General features: G+C 37.4%; 1 protein-coding gene across 1 annotated transcript in view; it reads right to left on the bottom strand.

Annotated features, from left to right (window-relative positions):
• The window catches only part of CNTNAP2 (contactin associated protein 2), a 1,069,322-nt gene that overhangs the window by 327,796 nt on the left and 715,933 nt on the right, over nucleotides 1–25,593 (bottom strand). Inside the window, exon 12 of the mRNA XM_009568467.2 lies at nucleotides 2,703–2,822. Within this exon, the coding sequence (XP_009566762.1) occupies nucleotides 2,703–2,822 (120 nt within the window). The remainder of the gene's footprint in view (nucleotides 1–2,702; nucleotides 2,823–25,593) is intronic.

A 25,593-nucleotide genomic window follows, 5' to 3' on the forward strand; every position in this document is an offset into this window, starting at 1 on the left:
TTTAATATAGAGATACTTGTTTAACATAATGGGTTAACAGGAATATTTATATTTGCTTTCAGGATAGATATGGAAATACAGTAAGGGATGGCTTTATTAAAATAAAATATCACTATCCTGACATATGACAAGTGTTTTTTTTTTTCCATTTAGTATCCTCCACATACTATTCAGTATAGCTAGATCTGTAGGTTACAGTGTTTCGTATTCACAAAAAAGCTAATTGTAATTCAGCCAGTGTAAATTCTTTTTCAAATACAGGACTAGTAATACAATAAACGTGCATAATTTCAATACTAAAATTATTTGAGAATTCTGCTTATTCCCATATGCTACAGTGTCTTTTATTGTATGACAAGACATACATTATTGCTGCAGAGTTCTACAGAAATGTGTTATGATGAAGAAAAGTAAAGCCTTGACGTAATCTTATTCTCTCTTCTCAGGTACATATATTATTGATAATACTCTATATCAATGCAGGAAAAGACTTAGGGTGTTGTGAATTTTCTCCAAAAAATATAGCACTTCACCATCCACAGCATTCACTGCTTAAATTCACCACTAATTAATAGAAAATGAAAGCTGCAACATCTGCAATGTACAGGTACTACACTATATAGGTGATGTACTTTACTAAGGTATCTGAGAGTGTTTGTCTGAGTGGCCTTCCAGCTTTGGAAGCAGAAATTAAAATTACTTTTTATTAATTATCAATTAATTATCAATTTTCACATATTTCTTGTGGTCATTCATATTTTAATGAACAAATACTTTGTTAGGGCCTTATTTTTTAAATCTAAATAGTTTCATGGATATTAGTGTAAAATGACTTTTTCTGGTAACAAAGAGTTGTTGATGAAAGGGGTTCAATTAAAACAGAAAGCTGCATTTTTCTATAGCATGCATCAGATCTAACTACAGTGAATGAGCATTAAATCATCTGTCTTAGTGTTCATTAACTCTTTGCACTCATTAGGAAAAGGTCACTGAAGTACTCTGGAAGTCCTTTGTACATGAGAAACTTCAGTAAAATGAAATGGTTACTTTTAATTTTCTTATCTGTTTTTTTTTTGGTTTTTTCCCCTCAGTGTTGGACAAGCTACTAGGATATTCTGCTACGTATTTATATTTAACATGAATGAGCAATACCCGAGTACAGGATAGGTCTTCTTTTTTTTTGTGCCTGACACCACCAGGGGAGTATATTTTTAATTTACAAAGTAACCCTTGAAGAGTACACAAAAGCTATAACTAGGGCTGAATACAGCAGTTCTTCTTCTGAATAGCAGAAATTGCTATAATATATCAGCAATTCTTGGCACTTTTCCCTGCAGTGACTGCCTGATTAGTTACTGATACAGTTCAAGGTGCTACTTATGATTTAAAAAGCCGTAAATGGGTCAGGATCCACTTGTCTGAAAGATTGCCTTTACAGATGTGTCTCAGAACAGATTGGCTGCTCCAAGAAGGCCAAGGACTGATGGCACTCCCAGAGCTCAGATCAAGTTCCTTCTCAAGTAAGCGTCTATTAAACAAATGCAGACATAAATTGTGATACAAAACAATGGTATTCTCCTATTCTCCAACAGTCTGTCTACGTATGAGCACTTGATCTGCGGTCTGCTGCATGTGCCATGCATCCACTTTCACGTCAGCTTCTTTCCAGTCTGTTCCATCCAAGTTGGCCAAAACCCACCCTACAGGTCCAGAAACATACAGGTTTCTGCCTCCAGGAGAACTACCTGAACCTCAGTGACAGTGAAGAGGCAGAGTTACTGTTTCAACGCGTGATAGAGCCTTTACGTTCATCTTGCTGATGCTGAAGTGTGAAGAGTTAGATTTCCAGTGCAAACAAACTGAAATTTAAACTTATTATTCAGACATTTGGATAAAGTTGGGGATATGTCTGTTGCATCAGCTACACTATATTTCATATCAGGGAAAACTGCTGAGACAATTGTCATGCATAAACAGAGCAAAGAAACTGCTGGCGTGGAAAATTGCCCCCTTTTCATTATCATATTTTTCTGCCTTAGCATGGCAATACAGAGGACTAAGACAGGATATCTTCCATGAGAATGCCCAGATGGGAAATCACCCATGCAAAACTAGTCTTAGAAGCAGAAAAAAGCAACAACAAATCCAAAATAATTTAATAGAGTTTTACATCTATGATCTTAGAAGTTAAACAAGATATGTCCTTCTAATGCCAGTTAAAAAGGCAAAACATGCAAACACGAAAAATCGAATGTTTTGTTTCTTTTGTAAATAATTTCTACTCACAGCCTATGGTGGTAAGTGTGTGAAAGTCAGCAATAACTGGACAGAAATAGAAGTCTGACATTTCTAAGAAAGCTGTACCTCATGAACCACAGACATTACTGAACTACAAATATGTTGGTATAAAACAGCTTTGATAAATAGCCATATGCATCAACTTTGTTTTTTTAAAATGATGCAGCACTGAGGATACAAAGGCCTGCTCAGGCTAAGAAATAACTGTGATTAAAGAAGTTTATAACACGGTGTAGCTACTGCTTTGCTTGGGCTATACTGAATGTTGACTAGAGATTTGATGATACCTCTCATGAAAACTTCTTAGCAATTATTTTTCTTTTGTCATTTCATACAAATTATGAGCAGACTCTTTGTCTCAATTACATAAAAAAAAAAAAAGTTAGCTAATAAAATGCAATTACCTGTCATGTTGCAGTAAACTCTCAAAGGTCCCAGTGCCCCACTGCCATCTGGATCTATCCAATAGGAATTTGAAGTTTTGCCCAAGTGTTTGTATGCTTCACAAGAGAGTTCATGAATAGCTGGAATAAAGTAAAACACATCATAAAGATTATTCATATCCTGGAGCAAAAAAATCTATGACAATAAATTGACTGCATTTATATATCAAGAACTATACCTTTGATATTAAAGTAACATCACTGACATTCACAGAAAATAAAGCATCTTTCCTAAAGATACAGAAGTGATTAAAAGCTTGAGGCACACAATTTCATTTTTTTGTCATGTGAGAGAAAGCCAGAAACAAGGAAACATTTTGAAGACTATCTTTAAACTGGTTTTGAAAATACTTTGGTTCATAACTTTGTTTATACACTGGTATAAGTTTTACATCATAAATGGAGATACTTCTAATGATCCCATACACTTTCCCCTTTAGTTTACTTTCAAGAGATTCAAAAAAAAGCTTACGTGTTTTCTCTCTGTAAATTTTAGACTTTTTCAGGTTTTATTAGAACTCAGAATAACACTGATATTCAAAATTGTGAAATTACTCATTACATGAAGTACCTGTCTCTATATAGCTCTGCAGTTGCACTACTACATTTCAACACAACTAATACTTCATTCCAGCAAGGTCTAAAACTTTGCAATATTTACTAGAAGTTGAATTGGTTTAGTAAGGGGTTTAGGTTCAGTTTTTCCTTGACCTCACTACACTGCTTTCTAGTTCAAGTTGTAGAACTGCTTGCCAAATTGTTATAATGAATAGCTCAGAAGCGTGGTTGATGGAAACATTTCTAGTAATTCCCATATTTTCTTTGAAAGGCATGACTGTTACTAAGTTATGTGTATTATACATAAATAAATGAAATAATTATATTTATCAAATAAAAAACCCCTGGGAATTTATATAAATTGGTATGTATCTATAATTGGTAAATTATATAAATATTTTTCTATGTAATTTTTTTGAAAAGAAATGTGGAATATTTCTTTGTTACCCAAGGACCAGATGGTACAGCTTTTTTTGTTTGGATTCAGTCAATAAGCTGCTAAAATAAATGAAATGTTTGTTTAACCAAACTCCATATCCGCTCTATAAACTCATCTAATTTGTTGGCAATTCTTGCAGTGATCTCCTTGCTAAGACTGGCTTTATTTCAAATGTCCATAAGGATGAGCTATTTTGCTGTGTTCTGATGATGAGTGACTGATCTCTCTCTCACACACACACACACACACACACTCTCTCTCACACACACACATACATTAAAGGCCTCTAACCAACTATCAAGATGCAGGAAGGGAAGCAGAGCAAAAAAAAGTCACTGATTTTGATGTGTCATGAATGCAAAGCTATGCAGTTACTTATACGTAAAATGAATTTCTTTGTCAATACTACAAGATACAAAATTTCCTGGAAAGTTTTATGTTTTCACTGCAAGGTCTAAAGTCAATCTTACAAAAGAAGTAGACACTCCAATTAAATTGTGAAATATTCCAAGACATTTCCCCTTTCTTCTGGAACTGCCTGTTTTCAGACACTTCATGCAGATTTCATAAGGAATTCATAAGGAATTTTCATCAGAAATATTTCTCTAACACTCTACAAACTGCCTAAATGTAATCACAAAATACCAAGTCTGCTTATGTATAATTGTTGTGATACCAATTCATAAATTTAAACAGAAACATTCCAGGCCAAGCCGAGATGACAAATACTGCTTATGATCTCCTAGACATTTGTTGTTTTCATTTTCTAAACTCTTTCAGACAAGCAAGGGAGTTTCGTTGTTGGAGTATCCAGATCTTTATGTAGAGTTTCATGATATTTTTCTTTGAGTTTGCTCCTTTTAAGGAGAGACAGGCCAGTCTTTGTACAGAGATACTACTACAATTCAGAAAAAAATATTAAAGACTGGAAGACAAAACTTCTACATTGTTTAATTAGATCCTCATTTACCTCCGCTGAATATTTCTACAGAAATTTAAATGGTTGAGATACAACACTGTTCCTACTGCTTTTCTTCTCGTATAGGAGAAATAGAATGTGGTACGCAGTTACTAGTCGTTATTACAGCACAGAACAGGCTGCTTTTGAATTCAGTCAGCATTTGTTAAGCTTCAGCATTAGGTTGAACACCAAACAATAGAAATTAAGATCATTCTTCAAATAGAGAGTGGGATATTCTAAACATATTCAAGTTGTGGAGAGTGCATTTATGAGTGTGTGATAGGTCTTTGGCATGTTTTATCCATATGTAGACCTTAAAAATGGGAATAAACATGGTTAGGTTCTAGTGCAAGGGGCACTAACATGCAAATCACATAACAGGAGTATAGAAATAAAATGAAGAGATAAATTAAGTTGGTATACTGACAAAAATAATTGGTAATGAAGATGCAATGGGAAACAACAAACAATCATATTCTGCTGTATGAAGACTATTGACTTTATATGTCAAAGGGGAGTCACTAACATAAGTAGCAGAACAAAAGTGGCAAGTACCAGGCAGAGAAGGAAACTGTGAAGGGAAGGAGATTAAGATATCATACCAAGATGTCAAGCAGAAAATGACATAGAAAGTGAGACAACACAGTATAACCTTATAACTCAGTGCTTCTTCTAAATGTGTTTTTGAAATGATGCACAAAAAGATCAGTAATGTGCAAGACAGAAGTACAGGTTAAAATATAAATTAAGAAACCCAAAGAAAAACTGGAAGAATTGAAAGGAAAACCACTAAAGGAATAATGTTTTAGAAGTCACTGAAACACCAAGAAAATGAAAACAGACTACAACAATACGCTCATACATGTATATAGAGAGAGGGAGAAAAAGGTCTCTTAGTGCTGATTTCTTCTGGAAGCTGGGGGTAGCGGGGAGAGGGTTGTAGATAGAATGGAAGGACTGAAGCCACAAGGGCACCACCTTTCTACTTTTCAAACTAGTAGAAGTAAAATGCCAACAACTTATATTTACTCTCTTTGTAGCTGGTCTAAACACACAGTATATGCACTCCTACGGGACTTCAGAATATTAAACCTGAAAATCTTCCAGGCTAAAGACAAAAGTCACATGTGCCTTGACGTTCAAATAATCCATTTCTAGCACAATAGAGCCAATTGTTTTGTTTTTAAAAATATTACATTCTTTCTGAGCAGAAGAGGGGAAAAAAGACACTCCAGAAGTGGTTTCCTCACTCTTAACTTGAGATTCTTTCACATCATGTGAAAATCTGTCTACAAGCAATAAGGTGAAACTATGGCAAGAACAGTGATCCAAGTTGTATAGGCTCGCAAAAAGTATGTACAAAAAGAATCAAAAGCAGATAAAGAAGAGCACTAAAAAGTGCTTTAGTCTTTTTAAAGTTTAATTATGTGAATAATAGATATCAAACTGAGACCATCAAACCCATTTAATGCTAAAACTTGAAAGGGCTTGCCTGTGTTCCGACATGAAGTAAAAAGAAGAGAGGTTTCTTTCCAGAAAAAAAAAAACCAAACCACCAAGCCCCACAAATACTAATTAAAAAAAAAATACCTCATTTTAACTTCTGGCGTGAAACATGGAGTTTTTTTAGGTTTCTTAATCTGGGCAGAAAATTCAGTCATTTTAATCAGTTGACAGAAGCAACTACACATGCATTTTGAACTTCATCATTATCTAAATTAACACTCACAACAATGGGCTTGAGCACAGCTGGAGAGGAAAAGTTTCTCTTCTTGGAAATGCTTGACTAGGGAAGCAGACTAAGGGAGAACAGCTTGGAGTGAAACAAAAACTAACGGAAAACCTTGTAGCCACACAGACCTTAACATAATTTTCCCTGCTGCATTTCTTCATGGGTTCTGTTCCACTTCCAGAACCGCTTACCTGAACCCCAAAAGGGATATTTTGATGGACAGGAGAAAACAACACTAATTTCTGAGATTTTCAGATCCTCTATATTAAACATTTGAAGAAAATCAAATGTTCAGAAAACCAGTTTACAGAACAGCTTTTTCCAGCTCCAGACTGTTAGCCAAATGTTGGAAAGGGTCAACTTCTCTTAGATTTCAATGGTTCTTTTGTGACTGAGGGAAGCAGATGTTCTCACTCCTGTTTTACTTTCTGACTGGCATAAAGATCAAGAGAGTTATCCCATGCAGCTGGCACAGCTGTTGGCTATCTCTAGAAAGCAGAAGAGCTGAATGACAAAAAGGATTGAGCAAATCTGTCACCTTGCTTGATGTTCCCATAGAGTTTCAGTAGCACCCTGCTGAACTAGTTACTACATCACTGTGTAAAAAAAGAAGCTTTAATTTTAGGACTGACAAATAGCTTACTTTTATAAGCACAAAGCTCATTATAAATAGAAGACCTAGTGTGACAATCTGCGCTATGTGACACAACAATACACTTGGTTTCTGTCTGTGAATAAGCTCCTTAGCTTTACAGAGGCATATGAAAGGTGTAGATTCACAGGAACTGGTGAAATTAAATGATAGTAAAAGCGGCAAAAGTGGGCAGTGCATCAGATCCACAAAGTCCATCTATGCTTCTGCATCACTTTCAGCTTACCAGAAAAATACTGAAAGCTAAACAGAATGTGAGGTGCTTTATTTTATGTCACTCAAGCTGGTTTCAATGCAAGCCCCTTGAAAATGACTGAAAGTACAACACGAAAGGAAGGGGGAAAAGACCTCCAGACTTACACAAGTAGTTATACATTGAAATGGCATACCTGCAGTTTATTTTAAAAGAGTTTTATCTGTTGCTTTTTTACCACATATATTCACAAAATCAATTGCAAACCTGAAAATGTTAGAAAATATTTTTTTATACATAAACACACATACACTCTAAGCTTCTGCTCTGTCAGTGGAAGTTACTCTCTGTGCAATACCAAAACTGACCTATCTCCACCCTTACTCATTCGAGTGCTCTGTGGTGGAGAAATCATGCGTGATACAGGTTTTTTTATATAGGTAAAGTGAACTAAAAATCTCACCACGACTCAAAGCAAGCTACATACGAGAAGAAAAAATTTTCTACGTTCCAGATTTTCTATTCCGACAGTAAGAACACATGAAGATGTTAGTTTGTTCTACTGCTTTGTGTATATTAAAAGATTTTTTAAAAGCCACAAAAACCAGCCAACATGATGCAACACTACTTCGATGTTCTTGTTATTCCATAGGACTACTGCTGCTACAGTTAAAACCACACTTGTCTGTCAGTTTTTTAAAGTTTGGATACAAAAGTTCTGTAGTTTGCAACGCATCTTTATAATGCCTAAGAACAGGAAAGAAGGAAAAAGGAGTCCACAATTCAGCCTTCAATTACAGATAAACTTAGAATAAGTTCATGTGTTGTTGAAGTCAGCCAGAAATAAGTGTGAACAAGTATTTTATATCTCACATATTAAAAGTAAAGTAAACCTTTCAGATATCAATGAGATAGAAGTATTGCTAGAAATCCAAAGTGTATTGATGCAGAATGGTCTGCATTGCAATTTTGTTACATCCAGTTTCAATTTTATTACATTCAGTTTATGGTAAAACATAGCTTTATATAATAATGTTAAATTTTTGTAATAACAGGGATATTTTTGGTATCCAAATCCCGCCATATCTTCCCGTATGCATGCACACATGCACACACTCTCCCTGATAAACTGACAGTTTACAGAAGCTCCCAATACCTCCAGCTGTAACAGCTGAAATCTAAAATCAATTATGCATCAAAAACCAAGGAAAAACACTTTCTACGAGCATCCAGAAAACCTCATCAGTCAAACAGTGACAGAAGGAGCAAACTAAAGCTGAAGAAGAAGCTGTCACCATCCTGATACAGAACTACATGTATCTAAAATGTTTCAGGCTGTTCCAACACACTTCAGCTTATTTTTCCAAGTGTAAGCACACTGATGTAAAAAGAACTCCAAAACATTAAAACCCCAAATGCAATCTGAACCTGTACAGAGAAGATTCAAAGATAACCTTCTGCTTTGGGGTTTTTTTTTCTTCCTATTTTTGCCTACTGTGTAATCTTAATGTAACAAAAGACAACAAAACATCTGTTTAGCTTCTTCATAAAGCCAAAGAACGCTTTCCAAATTATTTGCCAAAATAAAACACTCCTCCTAACAAAAGAAGGTGGTAGTGGGGAACAAAAATAAAATCTTAACCAGAAAAAAAAATGTCTTGCAACACCAACAATAGTTCTTCAAAGTGAATTGCTGATGGACTTGTAAAGGCAGTAATTTCTGCATGACTACGAGGTGGACCTTCATCCAAGATTTCCTCACCACAAACCACAGAGCTAAAATCCAGGTACTTGCAGTTGAGGTGCCCCTGTCAAGAAAAAAATAACAACAAAAAAAAATCCAAACAAAAAACCAGAAAGAATCCAGCACTTTAAATAAAAAGATAAGGCTCTATAAAGCTGTAAGACCTTCAAGGCTTCTAGCTCTCACAACCCTGGAAGCAGCCAGCTATGGCTGCTCACAGTGACACACTGGAACAGCAGGAAGGTGCCAGCACATTCAGCTAGCTGCAACATTGATTTTCTGTGCCCAGTCTACAAGCACTTGGAAACAGCACCTGAATTTGTCAGCAACTGCAGTGACATTCATGTCCAGAAAGAAACTGAGTTTCTTGATGAGCTGTAGCTTTATGGACATCTTAAATATGATGTGTGCATGAAAAAATTCATTTGAAGATTTAAAATTATTTTGAGAAAGGGATCTACTGTGATGCTAAAGAACTCCCAGAAATTTCTTTCTGAAGAAATGCAATTCTAGATTCAGTTACACAGCATTCCATTAGAATCAAACAACTTGCTTTCAGCATAAAACAAGACATAAGGACGTGTCCAAATGTGATATTCATTTGCCAATGCGATATTGCCAAATTATTAATGATAATGAAAATCAGAAAACCAGCACTCCCTGGCTTTATGTATAACTGAAAATTTGAGTCAACTAAAACCTGTAAAGCCCTATCAGTAATACTTACAATTTCCATGTTCATCTTCATCTTCAAGAATATTATTTCCTCCTGTCTGTAAAGAGATGTTGCTATATATGAAGAGTCACTCAGCAGAAACACAATTTTCACTCAGAAATGCAATTAACCAATTAGAAATTCTCCTTGTAAATAAGAGAATTTGAGACTATTGAAATATACCATGACCAAGTCCACCAAATCAAGGCTGTATATGGTATAGTGCATTCTTTAGCTAATCATTTTCCCAATTCTATTACAACTGAGATCAAGCACTACTTCTTAGTCATGAGTAGGTGACTTCCACTGCAAGAAACTTAATCAAGCTATTGCAGTCCCAAAAGCACAAGAAAGCACAGACCTTGGCATCTTCACCTTCAGAGTAAAACTGAGGTTTTCTGGAATACAATCATTGTAGGGGCCCTTGGTTTGCCCTTATGCTTGGTCAAAACAAACACGTGAATTCTAATAGCTCAAAACTTCATTGTTCCACTCTGGCCAGAGTCTATCATACATAGCACACCAATTTCACTTACAGCAGTTCAAATACAAGTTATCTTATGCCTAAGGATTTAGCTCTATTACTGTTAATATCACATTAAATAAATACTACATCATTCTACAAGAATGAAACCAGAATCTTTTTCCAGATGATACTTAGTGTAACAGCAGAATCACATGGCTGGAATGCACCTCAAAGGTAATCTCATCCACCTCCCAAAAGAGCTCAATTACATCCATGTATAGTTCCTGACATACTTCTGTTCAGATCTCCCAGGATGTAAATTCCTTATCAGGCCAAGGCAACCTTGAGCTCCACCAGGCCTTCAGCATCAATTTTTCTCCCACTCTCTCCAGTGTGAAGCTGTTCTGCTGCAATTTAAACTCATCATTTCTCTTTCTACTCTCCATGAATTTGGAGAAGAGCTTATTGTAATCCTCTTTGCAACCATCTTCTATATATTTGTGGATATGACTCTTCTCTTTGTTCAGTTTGGCCACAGGTTGTGTTTTCTATGTGCCAAATTGTTCTCCCTGCTCTGGACTCTCCAATTTTTTCATTAAGCTCAGCATACAAAAGTGGACAATGCACAGCACAGCAGGATTAATTGGTACATCCCACAAGTTATTCTTCTGTTAATTCATCTCAAAATAGTGTTTTCCTTATGCACAGAATCATAATTTATGAACTACAAAGTAAATACACCGCCAGTAAAGCCCAATTCTGCAGGACTGAATAAAATAAAAACAAAACAGCAGTTTTCCCCAAACTCTACTTCTACAGTTGGCACACCCTCCTAAATACAGTCCTTACAAATGCTCAGTTGCTCTGCACTTCAAAATCCTTAAAATAGCATCCAAAAGAAAGATCATTCTTTATTTTTGTATATATGTAAACAAAAAATATATATCATATCAATGTATGCTATCTATATAAAAATATATATAGTCTATATAAATAAAAATATTACCAAATACACACATACACATTGGGTTTTTTAAACTATTTGGAAAGGTAACAGAACAGAAGGAATTTTAGTTCTTTATGCCTGGACTAGCATATATTTCTGTCCACTGCTGCATTGACTGTCATGCCACTAAATCTTTCCATCAGCAAAGCTCCTTCATGACTGAGCAGAAGCCACTGATCTAAGCTTCAGCTTTCTTAAAGCCCTGAAGTTAGAGATCGCCACCCCCAAGCTGCTTTATCCATCTCACACTCTCCCTCAGCTTCCTACTGTGAACTGATGAACATATAAAGGATTCTCATTAATACTGCAATATTCCAATGTGCCCTGTAGAAACAGAAAGGAAATTAAAAAGCAGAGAAAAATAAAAATAAGAATATATGTGGAGATTTGCCAAATTTGTGTCAAGTTAACTCTAGGCTAATTTATGTCAGTGATAAACAAAACAATTTCCATTGAGGGTACAAGGAGAAGAAAGTAGAGGGGTTGCCATCAGAATAAGAAAGAGAGCATGAGCTTATTCACCACTAGGATAATAAAGAAAATTTCTGCCATGGGGGTGAAAACTGCAATTTGAGTTACCACGTAGTAGTGCAACCCAGGAATTATCTACAAATACAGAAGAAAACATCTCATTTATGGCAAAACTAAAGGTGCTTCTGTTTCTCTCTCAACTTCATCCTCTCTTTGCTTTGGGCGGAGGAAGGGGGACAGAGAGGAATTAATTTAAATCCAAAAGGCTGATCAAAGATGGATTTTTAAACAAATTTAGCAGTGATTTTAAATTAGAAGCCATAGATTAGGCAATTAGCATCCTTGTAACACTGTCAGCCTACAGACATCACAAGAAAGAAGTATAATTAGACACCAATTTTTAACAACGTGCTTTTGAAAATTAAATCATTCAAGAATACACAAACACTTTTTTTTACAAAAAGAAAAATAACAACCCTGCACTCTAGCATGGTTCTTTGTGGCTGAAAGAAACCCACTGTTCCAGATAAAAACATAACTCATTACTGGTTACTACACCTGAAGTGGAAGATTATCAAAGAAACTCAGGTATTCACTGTGCTTGAGGTCTTACTCTGGTCTCAGCCACAGAAAGTTTCAGAGCTGTCTGGAGCTGGTTTGTGTCTTCTCTAGCTGGGAGACAACATGAACACTGCCAATATGACCTTGCCTCCTTCTTCCATCCTACCTATATCTCCCAAGCAAAAGGCTTCTAGGTTCGTACAAAAAATGTCTGAAAAATCAATGCCCTTGAACAAAAAGTATGATTCCTACTCTCACTCCCACTTACTTTATACTGTCAAGGCAATGGAAAAGAAAAGAGGAGACGAGGTACAAGCCTGGATTTACACTTTCTCAGCTGTGTTTTGCATGCCTGGATGCACTCTAAAGTGTGCCAGTGTTCCAAGATACACAAACAAAAACCTCACAAAATTATACATGGGCCAAAGTAGGAGAGACAAATCCAGTAAGTTTAGATCAAAGTTATAGAAATGTCTAGAATCCCATTTCAATACAATATGAATACAAGCAGCTAAAACCAGCAAAAATACGACTGAATCCAAGGGTTTTCCCCCACCAAGTTTTTACCAATTCTCTTCCGACTTGGATATAACAGCATTTGATCTGTCTTAAGACTTGCACTTCCTCACTAAAACTAAATAATGCTCAGCTCCAAGTAGAGTTATTCTCCTTATGTAGCTTCAAAGAGATTATAGTGTCAGGTTCTGTTAATTCATGAGTGTTAATATCCCCAAATGCATTACTTCCATGCTCATTGTAACTGCACTGTGAATAAACTTTACTTTTACATGCCTCAATAGTTGTAATTGTCAGTATTTCCTGCCCCTTTCCCTCCTCCTCCTCACTCCAATTCCCCAAACATTTTTGTATCTGAATCAGTTCTAACCACCAATCCTGTAAAGCAAAAGATGGTACCTTGCTTGGCTGTACTTACTCAACACAAACTTTACTGGAGTAAAATTTCCTCAAGTTATTAAAAAGCCTACTAGTGAAATAAAATAAGATTTCTTAAAAACCTTACATTAAAATCTTATGTTTGAAAAAAAAATAAAAAAATCTAAACCACACCGACAAACAGTAGCTTACCAACAAATCAAGAGCTTTACACAGACTTACAGACGCCTAACTAAATAGTGAGTTTTCTAGAAAAGCTGAGCACTTATTTCCGCCAGCAGAAAAGAACTAAAACATCACTAAAACAAATGCTCACATCAGCATTTACATTGTCTCAATCGAACTGTCCTCTATTAACATGACACCAATTCAGAACTATGCGTCATCTTTGTCATTTCCATTAATCACTAAGCAACTTGCAATGAAAACAGAATTCAACTCTTTTAACTGCCATGAAAATATCAGCAGAAACATCTGCTCCATGCCCCTTTTTTTCATGTTTTCTCTCCAATACTTTCAGTTGCCAATGATTGTGCCCTGGCAACTTACTGTAAATCATTTTCACATCTCTTTCACATAATGGATGAAGTGTGAAATTAGTAACATGTTAGATGAGTACCTTGGAGGTTGCCGTGGTTGGCACACACTCTCCTTTGTTGGTATCTGTTTCAAGAGCAGCACTGTAGAGCATTCATTTAGACTATTTACTGAGGGGATGAAAAGATGGGGAAAGTGTCATCATGTTCTGTGAAAAAAGTCCACCTGCACACCCTCAGAGAAGTTCAGAGATGTAATGGTAGGGGAGAAGCCCAAATAATACCCTGCCAAGCTGCTTCCAGGTTCATCACAGGAGCTATCAGACCACCAAATACCCATCTACACAAGCCTAGAGAGGGACCCAAATCAAGGACTCACAGGCAACAACAAAGCTGCCTGAGGCTGTTCCAGAGCTCAGGGCATGGAGCACATCACTGTGACTCACTGGAGGCAGCTCATCCCCAGAAGCTTTCAGACTAAGTAGGTTGCTGCCTAGGGGTTGGATGCATTATGGGAAACATAGCTCAGGATTGCAGAGGATTTATGGGACATTTAGACGTAGAACCAAAGGCAGGAAAAGGGAGAGGTTTAGGTGATTTGGTGGAGAAAAAAGTATGGATTAAAAGAGGGACAAGTGTAAATAGTGATCTTGCCTGGTTACGCTCTGCATCTGAACATCACAGTCTATCTCAACTTTTTATTAAATTTCTTTCTAACCTTTCCTGGGCAAGGGGCTCTCAATCTGTGCAGGTGTGTGTATAAGGATATGGGGGCCAGAACACAGGTTGGATGTCCTCTACGTATGTGATATCAGCCACTGGACCGAGTGCAAGCGGGGACAAGTGAGTCTCTAAGGGTCAGATTGCACGTGAGAGAACCTGGGTGTCTCTAGAGGTAAGAGCACAGGACGGTGAGCTGTGGGGTCCTAGAAAGTCCTGGGCAGCTCTGTGTGTGTGTGCGCGCGCGTGTAACGGTCTGTACCCATAACTGGAGTAGAACTGCTGCCTCAGGGGTGGTATGTCCAAGTGAGAGAAACTGGGGAGACTGGGATCCAAGGCCAGCTACTGGGCAGACTAAGTGCCAGAACCCTGCTGCTGGAAGGATCCAACCTGTACGTATGTACATATACTCCTTCTAGTGGATCTCCATCCTGCTCAGTTAGAGTGAGAAGCAGGGTGAGGCTGCTAGTACTCTCTATGTTTGTGTGAGTGCACTGAGCGTCTGTGATCTATATGATGAGTATGTATACATGTAGTGCATATGTGTGCTTTGTGTGTGTGTGCCTGTTGGGAATGCATCTTTAGCCTTTCTTATGTCTTCTTCTAACAGAAATTCAGGACACAGGACTTATCTCCTGTAGCCATTTCCCCTTTTATTATTTATTGTTGCAGTTAACTTCTTACAGAGTCCTGAATCTGGGGGTTGTGCTCAGCTACACCAATATTCAGCACAGGTCCTTTCTCTGTGATCAGCTCCCAGCTTCTGTACAGCAGAGCTCTCTGATCTTCATAATGAGTTTAATGATCGTCATCTAAGCTGCTAGAAGAAAACAAAGACTGAGTGTAGAGGGAAAAAGGTCTGCACAGATGATTAGAGAAGGAATAATAAAAGGAGGAAACAAACCTTTGCGATGGATAAGCAACCACTAAGAAATTGAGAAACATGAAAATGGGGAAAACATAGGTGGGTTTGAAAACAAGCAGCATAGTCAGGAATTTCAGAAAGGTACAACAAGCCCAGGCAGCTCAGCTAGGCTAAGCATGAATCTGAAAAATGCAGTGATATTCGTAGTGCTCTGAAGTAGCAGCAGAAGATATAATGTGCAGTTTGTCAGTGTTTGTTCTGGGTTTTTTTTAATGTTTTCTTCCATAGTTTAGAGCACCTATTAGTTCCTTCTGAACCTAAAAGCATATTGAAAACATATCATAGCAAACAGAGCAACTACAGCCACAAGAAAATTTAATCTAAAGAAGTGATTAGGTGATTAGGGAATATGGATATACTAAATGAGTTAACGTAAGAAGCTACAGAAGGACACACACGCTTAAAAATTTACTGTCAGAGAATGATGGTATGGTTCCAGTAAAATAAAATGAATAGTGCTAGATGTACAGATAAGTACATACGTACATGTAGGAAGTGTAGCTAAGACTACTAATGAGAAAATTAAGAACAACTAACTCCATCAACATATTTAAGTACTTCTACTAATATCAGCACGAACTGAAATTATGAGTAGCATCTTCTGTGCTTTTGTAAAGTTAGCTAAAAGTAAACACACCTAGAGGATTCCCCAGGTTTCAATAAAATATTTAAGAAGTTCCAGTAACCTGTCATCACTTCTGCTAAAAGACTTGTCAAGATAGCTATTAGCCATCCAACCTCGGATGAAATTTTAAAGCAACAGTTATGAAGGATAACTCAAATCTAACACTTACTTCTACTAATGCACTTTGGTCCTACAACCTGCCCCACTTTGTCTCCCATTTAAATTATAACACATTGAGAAGGAGAATAAAACTCAAAACCCACCATATTAAAACTACAAGAAAAAACATCACAGCTCTTGGCCCTGAGTGAAAAGGGTCACTGTGGACAATTGATTCCTAAGGAAGGCACGCAGACCTGCCAAAAACTTCCATCATAAAGATCTTGAGAGTGCTGTAAAAATTAATATAATGATGCCTGAGAAAGGTAGTATCCATAAACAAGTTATATTAAAAGAAATACCATCTGGAATACATATTGTCCACAGAGAAGCATCATAAAAGCACTGAGAATAATGATTTTCTATGCTTATTTAATACTGGAGCCAGACAACTGTGATTGGAAAGATAAGTGTTGTCATACTAGTTATTAAGGTAAATTATCTCACACGAAGCACAAGAAGTATCTTAGGGTTTCACTCCATTTAGTAAAAATGCCTATTTACCCCACCTGAACCACATTAACACTGTTACAGAGCAAACAAGACAGGAAGAAACTGAGCTGCCGGTTTTGTTACTCTTGGTGTGAATGTCTGTATTTTGGCTTTCCTTATTCTTGTTCTCCATTTTCTTCTACAAGTGAAAGACTTCCCATGGTTTCAGCTAGTGACATGAATATTACTATCCTCTTTCATAGTTGCCAGCCAGGCCTGAGTGATGATCAGCCTTTAATTGCATCAGCAGAGGTACAGTACAATGGTCTCTTCCATTGTTTAGAAGCACAAAACATAAGCCCATACTTCACCAAACCACATTTTTACCCCTGGACAGAAACAACTAAAGTTCTTCCAAGGGTCAGCTCTAATGAAGTAACAGTACCTTGCAGGGAAGTCTGCTTAGGAAAACTCAGCAGGGTTCCACCCCAAGCAGCCCACTGCAGAGGCGGGACTCCACTGCTTCTCCTCCACTTTAGGATTAAGTCTGGATTACTCTGTATAGCTTTGCATTTTCAAGGCTACATTCCAGAAAAGATTAGTGTCTCCCACTAAGGCAAGACTGGAAATTCAGTTCTTGGGCACTTCAGTGTAACTGGCCACCAGTCTTATGCCTGGGATATGACACAGGATATGAGCTAGGACAGGACTGCAAAGCCTCTGCTTTCTCTGGTAAGTTATCTAAGGCAGGCAAAGTCCTTATTATGACCCTCTTCTCCAGTCATATGTATAGGGAGAAGCACAAAGTTCTGTGTGAGTCTGCTCTTCTCATTGTATTTTTTTCTGCAGTTTGAATTATCTTACAGGTTTATGCAACTAGATCACAAAACCAAACACTATTATGAGGCGGTAGCTGGAGGTGGTTATCAGTTTTTGAAAGAGAATCCTCCCTTTCATGCAGGATTACATAATTTTGTTGAATAGCTTGCTTCTTCAAAATAAGTTTTTTAATTAAAACATTAGCTTGCCAACATTTAATATGTTTCCAGTGTGGTAGATAGTAAGTGAGAGTCTGATTTTACATTGATCAAATGTTTTCATTAAACTTTTGGAAGGAGAAGAGATTTTTTTATTTTTTATTTTTTTTTGTGAGATTTCAGCTTATTTTTTGAAATAGTTCTTCTGCCTGTAATGTTTTCCATAAAACAAATCTCAAAGCACTTACAAAGAGCTTCATTATTGCCACTGTATAAGTGAGGAGAGGGGAACCAAACCAAGAAAAAACCCACACAAGTGAGAAAGAGAAATAACTTTCCCCAAAATTATATAAATGGGAAATGCCAACACAAAGGACTGAAATGAAGTATGCTAATTCTCAATTCACTGTCCTATCAATTGATCAAACTGCCTTCCACATATGGGAAAATTCATCACAAAAGTAGATTTTTTAAAATATTTCTACACTAGGCAATGTATATAGGAATGCTATGAACCCTGGATAATGTCTGGTTATCTGTTGGTACATACCAGCCTTTTTATTGGCAAACATAATTAAAAAAACCCCAATATATTCCCCTATTTTGAATTTTAAAAACATGGTGCGGAGAGGTAAAAACATCTGCAAATATATCTGAAGAATTTCTCATTTATTTGACTACTGTGCATCTTTACAGCTGATCTTTGAATTAGCTTAATTCTCTCATATGTCTGAGAAAACCAGAATTAAAGTGACTTCAAAACATGTTTTTTCTTTCTAATGGCTGTCAACGGGACCTTAATATTGGCACCTTAATGCTTTTTTGCAATTAGAGTGTTTCAACAGTGAAGTAAGCAATATGCTAGATTGCTAATGGAGAAGTTTAATAAAAAGCTAATTCATTTTGAAGTCTTTACATGCAGAGTCCTTTTCAGGCTATGATTAATTCTGACTTTGATTTTACAGCATATATGAATTGTTTTAAAATGATCTGTTATTAATTACATATTCTCTTTTGACTGCCCCCTGGGAACAGTATTCAGTTGTGCATTCCGAATAACAGTAGAGCACAGGTTACAGCTGCCTGCAAAAACCTTAACTCATCTAATACCTAAGCCTTCCTAAACAGGCTACAATTCAGGCATGCTGCTCAGTTAGTTTTACCATGTTAACTAGGTCATTGAATTAAGGGACTGAAAATGCTCTGGATTAAACCGTGGTTTCATATTGTTGTTGTGCTGGACCCAAAATATATTTCCCTCACTCATAATACTTGATTCTAATTTAGTGCTACATATAACAACCCAGTTGTACAAACAGGTAAAACATGAGACCCAATTTCAGCCCTTACAGTCTCTCACACCTCATCTGCCAGAGGTATTTCCAGCTGATTTTTAAATTCCAATATAATTACTGCTGGTTGACTATTCATAATCCTAGTGCTAATTTTCTACACTTAACCTTCACCAAATAGTACTGATGCAATTGCTCATTTTGGACTTGCAACCCTTCCTGTCCTGAACACAGATTCTATCCATTTTGCTTACAATAAACATGCAAGTTGATTCCAATATATTACACATTCTGTATATCAGAAACATCTGGTATGCAGCAGTTCTCAGCTCTATAGACAGTAAATTAGTAGCACCAGAAGTAATAAAAGCTTGTACCACTGAAAGGATTAACAAGCTGTTATTTTTTTTTTTTTTAATATATTAGAGTATTAACCCCCCAAAAATGGAATATCCCCAGCCTCTCCAAAACAATGAGTGCAAAGCTCTTCTTGTCACAGTTTTGCAGGGACAAAGTTCTAACAATTTGGGGTTTAAATATTTCCATGAAAAATCATAGAGATCTAAGATGAATGAACAACTTCTAAATGAAACAACTTCACCCTCATTTTAAAATGACACTTTAATATTAAAGAGGTAATTTAATACTAGACTGCAACCTTAGAAATAAAATGCATCCTCTGAAAAGACATAATAAATAATAGAAGATAAATCCACAAAGACTATTTGTGGACTATCATGATGACTTTTCCTTTGAAAATTATTATTGGAGAACAGATTAACCTCTTTTGGAAGCTAGCATATTGATTATATAATCCTTTTAATAAGCTTCTGTAAATGAAAGCTGCTTCTTTGTAAACAGGATTAGACAATCTCTATTTCTGACAGCAGAGACTTACATCCAAGAAATGAGGTTTTACAGAGCATGTATCAAATTTGAACATTTGATTAGTTCAGATGCAGAGTGTGGGAAAGGAGTAGGAGAGCAAATTGATACCGACATCACTGGCGGAGAACAATCACTTGTTGAAAGTGCTTTCTCAGAAGATGCAAAGAAGAGAAGAGAAAAAAGCCTCTTTCTAAAGATTACATAAATTGTAGCTCACTTTTTCTCTTACTAATCCAAGATCAACATTGCTCAGAAAGATACTCACAATGCTGAGCTTAAGCACAATATTATCCACCTCTTGGACTCAACACATCACACAAACACTTAAAGCAAACATCCTCAAGGATCAATTCAAAACCCACAGCCTTCATCATGGATACTCATCAGCTCACAAAATGTTGAAGTAGCAGTGAGGAACTGTACTCCCTTTTCCTTCCTACTTTCCCACTGTAGAGGAGGATCAGTTTCGTGAGCAGCTGAGGAACCTGAACATATATAAGTCTATGGGATCCGATGAGATACATCTCAGAGTCCTGAGGGAATTGGCAGATGTGGTTTCCAAGCCACTCTCTATAATATTTGAAATGTCATGACAGTCAGGAGAAGTCCTGGGTGACTGGAAGAAGGGTAACATCTTCCCCATGTTTAAAAAGGGTAGAAAAGACAACGGTGAGAACTACCTACCTGTCAGCTTCACCTCTGTGCCTGGGAAGATCATGGAACAGATCCTCCTAGAAGCTATGCTAAAGCACATGGAGGACAGGGAGGTGATTAATGGTAGCCAGCATGGCTTCATCAGGGGTAAATCTTGTGTGACCAACTTGGTGGCTTTCTATGATGGGGTAACCACAGCAGTGGACATGGGAAAACCAATGGAAGTGATCTATCTAGACTTCTGTAAAGCCTTTGACGCTGTCCCCCACAACATCCTTCTCTCTATATTGGAGAGATATGGATTTAATGGGTGGATGGTACAGTGGATAAGAAACTGGTTGGATGGTGGTATTCAGAGAGTAGTAGTCAATGGCTCAAAGTCCAGATGAAGATCCATGAGGAGTGATGTCCCTCAGGCATCCATACCGGGACAAGTGCTGTTTAATATTTTCATCAATGATGTAGACAGTAAGATTGAGTGTAGTTTCAGCAATTCTGCAGATGACACCAAGATGAGTGGTGCAGTCACCACACTGGAAGGACAGGATGTCATCCAGAGGGACCTGGACAAGCTGGAAAATTGGGCCTGTGCAAACCTCATGAAGTTCAACAAGGCCAAGTACAATGTCCTACACCTAGGTCAGGACAATCCCCGATTTCAATACAGGATGGGGGATGATGTGATTGAGAGCTGCCCTGTGGAGAAGGACTTCGTCGATAAGAAGATTGATATGAGCCAGGAATGCCGGGCTGCATTAAAAGAAGCGTGGCCAGCAAGTCGAGGGAGGTGATTCTGACCCTCTATTCCTCTCTTGTGAGAACTCATTTGGAGTATTACGTCTGATTCTGGAATCCTCAACATAAGAAGGATACAGAGCTGTTGGAATGGGTCCAGACGAGAGCTACAAGGATGATTAGAGGGCTTGATCCCCTCCCATACGAGGACAGGCTGAGACAATTGGGGTTGCGAGAGCTACAAGGATGATTAGAGGGCTTGATCCCCTCCCATACGAGGACAGGCTGAGACAACTGGGGTTGTTCAACCTGGAGAAGAGAAGGCTCTGAGGAGACCTTACAGTGATCTTCCAATAGCTGAAGGGGGTCTCCAAGAATGCTAGGGAAGGACTTTTTACAAAGGTTTGTAGTGATTGGACCAGGAGAAATGGCTATAAACTGGAGAGGGGCAGATTTAGACTAGACACAAGGAGGAATTTCTTCACTATGAGAGTGGTGAGGCATTGGAACAGGCTGCCCATCCCAGCATGGATGGGGCCTTGAGCAGCCCGATCTAGCAGGATGTCCCTGCCCATCTAGTTTGGAACTAGATGATCTTTAAGGTCCCTTCCAACCCAAACTATTCCATGGTTCTATGATTCTATGATTCCTACGGCATCTAGCACAAGATTTACTCTAATAAGAGTGTTGAAAGAGCTGATAGCCCTATTCTCATCATTCTTCCCTACCCCCAGTGTTAGATTCATAAATATTCTCCCCAGCTCAAGTCCCCTCAAATCCAGTAGCTCTGTCAAAACCACTCTTACTATTTTTCCAAGCTTACTTTCCTCAGAGTAACTTCACAGTTCACTTCCCTACAGAGCTTCTCATTCCCATTAGTGCATCCCACAACAGCTATCCTCCATCAGCCCAAACAAGGCAAATCACCTCATTCATACAAGGAGGGGACAAATGGGAAAAACTCAAATTTTGCCCTGCAGAGTTCTCCTCTTTCTTATTTTCAAAACTCAGCAGCTTGGGCTTCCAGAACTTACTCTGAGTTTCTGGATCATATCTCATTCCCATTCCTCCTGTCATATAATTCAAGCAATCCGTCTTCCATGAACTAAGCATTGCAAAGATGCCCTGCATGCCTTAAAATGCCACCTTTTCCCTACAGAGGCTCAGCCCGCTATGTTTATATGTTGCACAGTTTACTTGGAACAAGTTGGAAATTCTCAACTTGTTACTGGGAATTCAGTGCAAGATCTGGCACTTGATCTTATGTAAGTCATTCAGTCATACTGGCTGCTAGTCTCACTAAAATCAGATGATTACATGTTGCAAGGGTCCCCTTCTGTGGCATTTATAATGATGACCCAGTTCTGGAATCCAAGATTTGTTCATGCAAGACACTGCTCCCTAAAACATCACGTTTCACTGGCAAACATTCAGAAATATCAAGGCGATAGTTTGGCACAGCACTGCACACAAATCCCCATAGGACAGCTGAAGGGGAGACAGTTTCTGAGCAGAAAAGTATTTATGGTTCTTCCATATCTGCACAATGGAGAAAAATCATATAAGAAAAGTGGTCATATGCTTAAGCTCAGAAAGATGATGGGGTAGGATTTGATAAACTCTTGCACGCACAAGGACAATGCAACATTTAAATGCTAAAAATAAGATTTGTTTTGGACTTAAGGGTTGAATAGGCTGGGAACACAGTACTAAACCCACTCAGATAAGATGTGCCCAACAGTTTAGTTGAAATGATCAAAGTTGTAAGTACAGTGGATTTATTATCTATTAAAAAGTGAATATCCAGTGTCTTCTGTTTTATATCTTCTGTCTTATCTCGTGTTCCTCCACTAATCTTTTAACAATTGAGAACTAAACTTCCAATATTATGTCCTTCCATTATTAGTACTCAGTGTATAACAGTGTCATTTTCCCCTTTAGTTATATTAAATCATCACTATTATTTAATCACATTAAAAGCTGTCCTAATTTGTCTGATACCTGGTATGACAGAAATGACAAATCTTTCCTAAATATTTTACTACATATTTCACAAAAGAAATCAAAACTTGAATTTAATGTTTTGTTAATTTGTTTTAAAAGGTAGAACCAAAAGGTAGAACTAAAAGGTAGACGTGCTAAAGAAACAGCCCAATCCAAGACTAACTCAGCAATTCTACTGATGCACAGCGTGATTTTAAATGGAACAAGAATTTGGATGTCTTGATAAATATGTAAGAGAGATGGTTAAGATTTTTTTTTCTTTTACCATCTATAGGCAGAAACACTTAAATGAGGGATTTCTCAAAGTCTAGTCTAGAAAATATTTGTAACACAATTTTGAAGGACATTCTGTGTATGCTTATATAGATCTTAGAAATACTAGTGCTTGATGTAACATATATTCTTCACTATAGGGAATTACATCTGTAAAGTGAGTGCCAAACCATGAAATGACACATTACAATTTTTGTCATCATTGAAAAATGTTTATAAACCGTGAAAAAAATTTATACAGTTTGTAAACTGTGCTTGGCTCCTTTGTCTCACAGGAAAAGACTAAATGTGTCTTTTAAAGAAGCCATGCAAGGTAATATGCACCCAAACTTCACTAGGTTCTTTGGAAGCAAAGGATGAGAAAGAAAACTAATCACTGCAGGTTTCTTTGAGGGTCTGAATGAAAACTAACATTAGTAAAGTCCAACAGGCATAAGCACCTTTCTCTTACTCCTCTTCAAAAAGCAAGCAAACTTGGATGCATTCAGCTTTTCGTCACACAGAAAGCTAGGATGTCCCTCCCAATTTTTTCTGAGAAACTTGAACTCTTCTTGAAAGACTGTTTGAATTTCAATTTGATATCTTTCTTTGGGAAGTTGCACTTTATTTTTTTTTCACTTTTTCCCTTTTCTCCATTTTTCTTTGATTAAATATAATCTTCCAATTTTAAGGAGAGTTCTTAAAAAACAGGATAGAAATATTATCTTAAAAATGTACTAGGAAAAATAATTCTCTCCAATTTTATCCTCTTGGGTAAATATTTAATTCTTCTTTCTTAACGCAGGGCTATATAAACAGAGTTAGCTTTTACATACAGGTTCTGGAAACCCTATTCTGGCTCTGATGTTGAAGGCTGCTGAAAAACAAAACTAGCTTCTATCAACAGTGATTCCTTGATGACATAAATATAAGTCTCTTCCTGAGCACAGATGAGACAATTCCGGTCTGCAGCTGATAGTATTGACCATCAAATTATTATGCATTCTCCACACTGACCCAAGAGCTAATCACCAAAGAGTGTGGTATACCATGGAAAAATACTTTTAATATGTTAAAGTTTCTTTAACAACAAAGGAGGGAAGGGGAGTGGAGGGAAGGGGAGGGGAAGGGAGGGGAGCAGAGGGAAGGGGAAGTTTGAAGAGACCTACAGCGATCATCTAGTACAACTGCCAGATCACTTCAGGGCTGATCAAAAGTTAAAGCATGGCATTAACAGCATTGCCCAAATGCTTATTAAATGCGTGGGGCCTCAACGACCTCTTCAGGAAGCCTGTTCCAGGCTCTGACCACTCCCTCAGTAAAGATGTTTGATCTGAACTTCCCCTGATAGATGCAGGAGAATGACCTCTTTTGATTGACTGGTTATGCTTTGATACACCTCAGGATGTGTTTTGCCCTCTCATCTGCCAGAGCACACTACTGTTCAGCCAGTTCTTCATCCAGCACATCATCTACCCACTTGTTAGACAGCTTGTCCGGAACGATGCTGTGAGGGACAGTACCAAAAGCCTTACTAAAATCCAGAAACATTACATCTACTGCCTTCCTTTTATCTCCTAGGATCGTGATCTTATTGTAGAAGGATACGAAGGACTTTGTGAACTCATGTTGACCATGCCTGATGTTTGCATTGTCCTTTAAATGCCTTTCAGTAACACCCAGTATGATACACACTACTTTCATTGTCAGATGGTAGAAAAAGTTGAGTTTTTTTCCATGTTTTGTAATGACACTCCACATTCAGATTACCTACTGAAGTTGATTATTCTGCTGCTGCCTGGAGGCACACTGACTGCCTGTACATTCTCTTGAGAATAATTAGTGTATTTACAACCTGATTCATGAGAACGTAAATAACCTTACTACTAGTGGACAGTCTGTCTAATTTCACTCAGATTAGGCTGAACAAGTAAGACAGCCTGTAACATTACTTATGTTTAATTATAACAGACTTTTTTTGTAAAAGTGTTTTTCTATTCTTTATTTAGACTATCTTCCTCCCCCTATTAAACCGTAAGAAACAAAAAAGTTTCTATACACATAGTCTGTGACTTGTTAGAGAACTATTTTTTCCCTGATCAAATATGGTTGTGAAACTGCGAGGCCTTTGCCTTTTCTAAAAAATCTTTTTGAGATTGCAAAGAATAACCATGTTGATCTCAGAAATCCTGTCTGTGGTGAAGCAGAACATCATACTCTACTTGCTTGGGGTGAGCATACACCTGTACAGCTTCTTTTTT

The sequence above is a fragment of the Cuculus canorus genome, chromosome 2, assembly GCF_017976375.1.
Source record: "Cuculus canorus isolate bCucCan1 chromosome 2, bCucCan1.pri, whole genome shotgun sequence".
NCBI classification, from domain to species: Eukaryota; Metazoa; Chordata; class Aves; order Cuculiformes; family Cuculidae; genus Cuculus; species Cuculus canorus.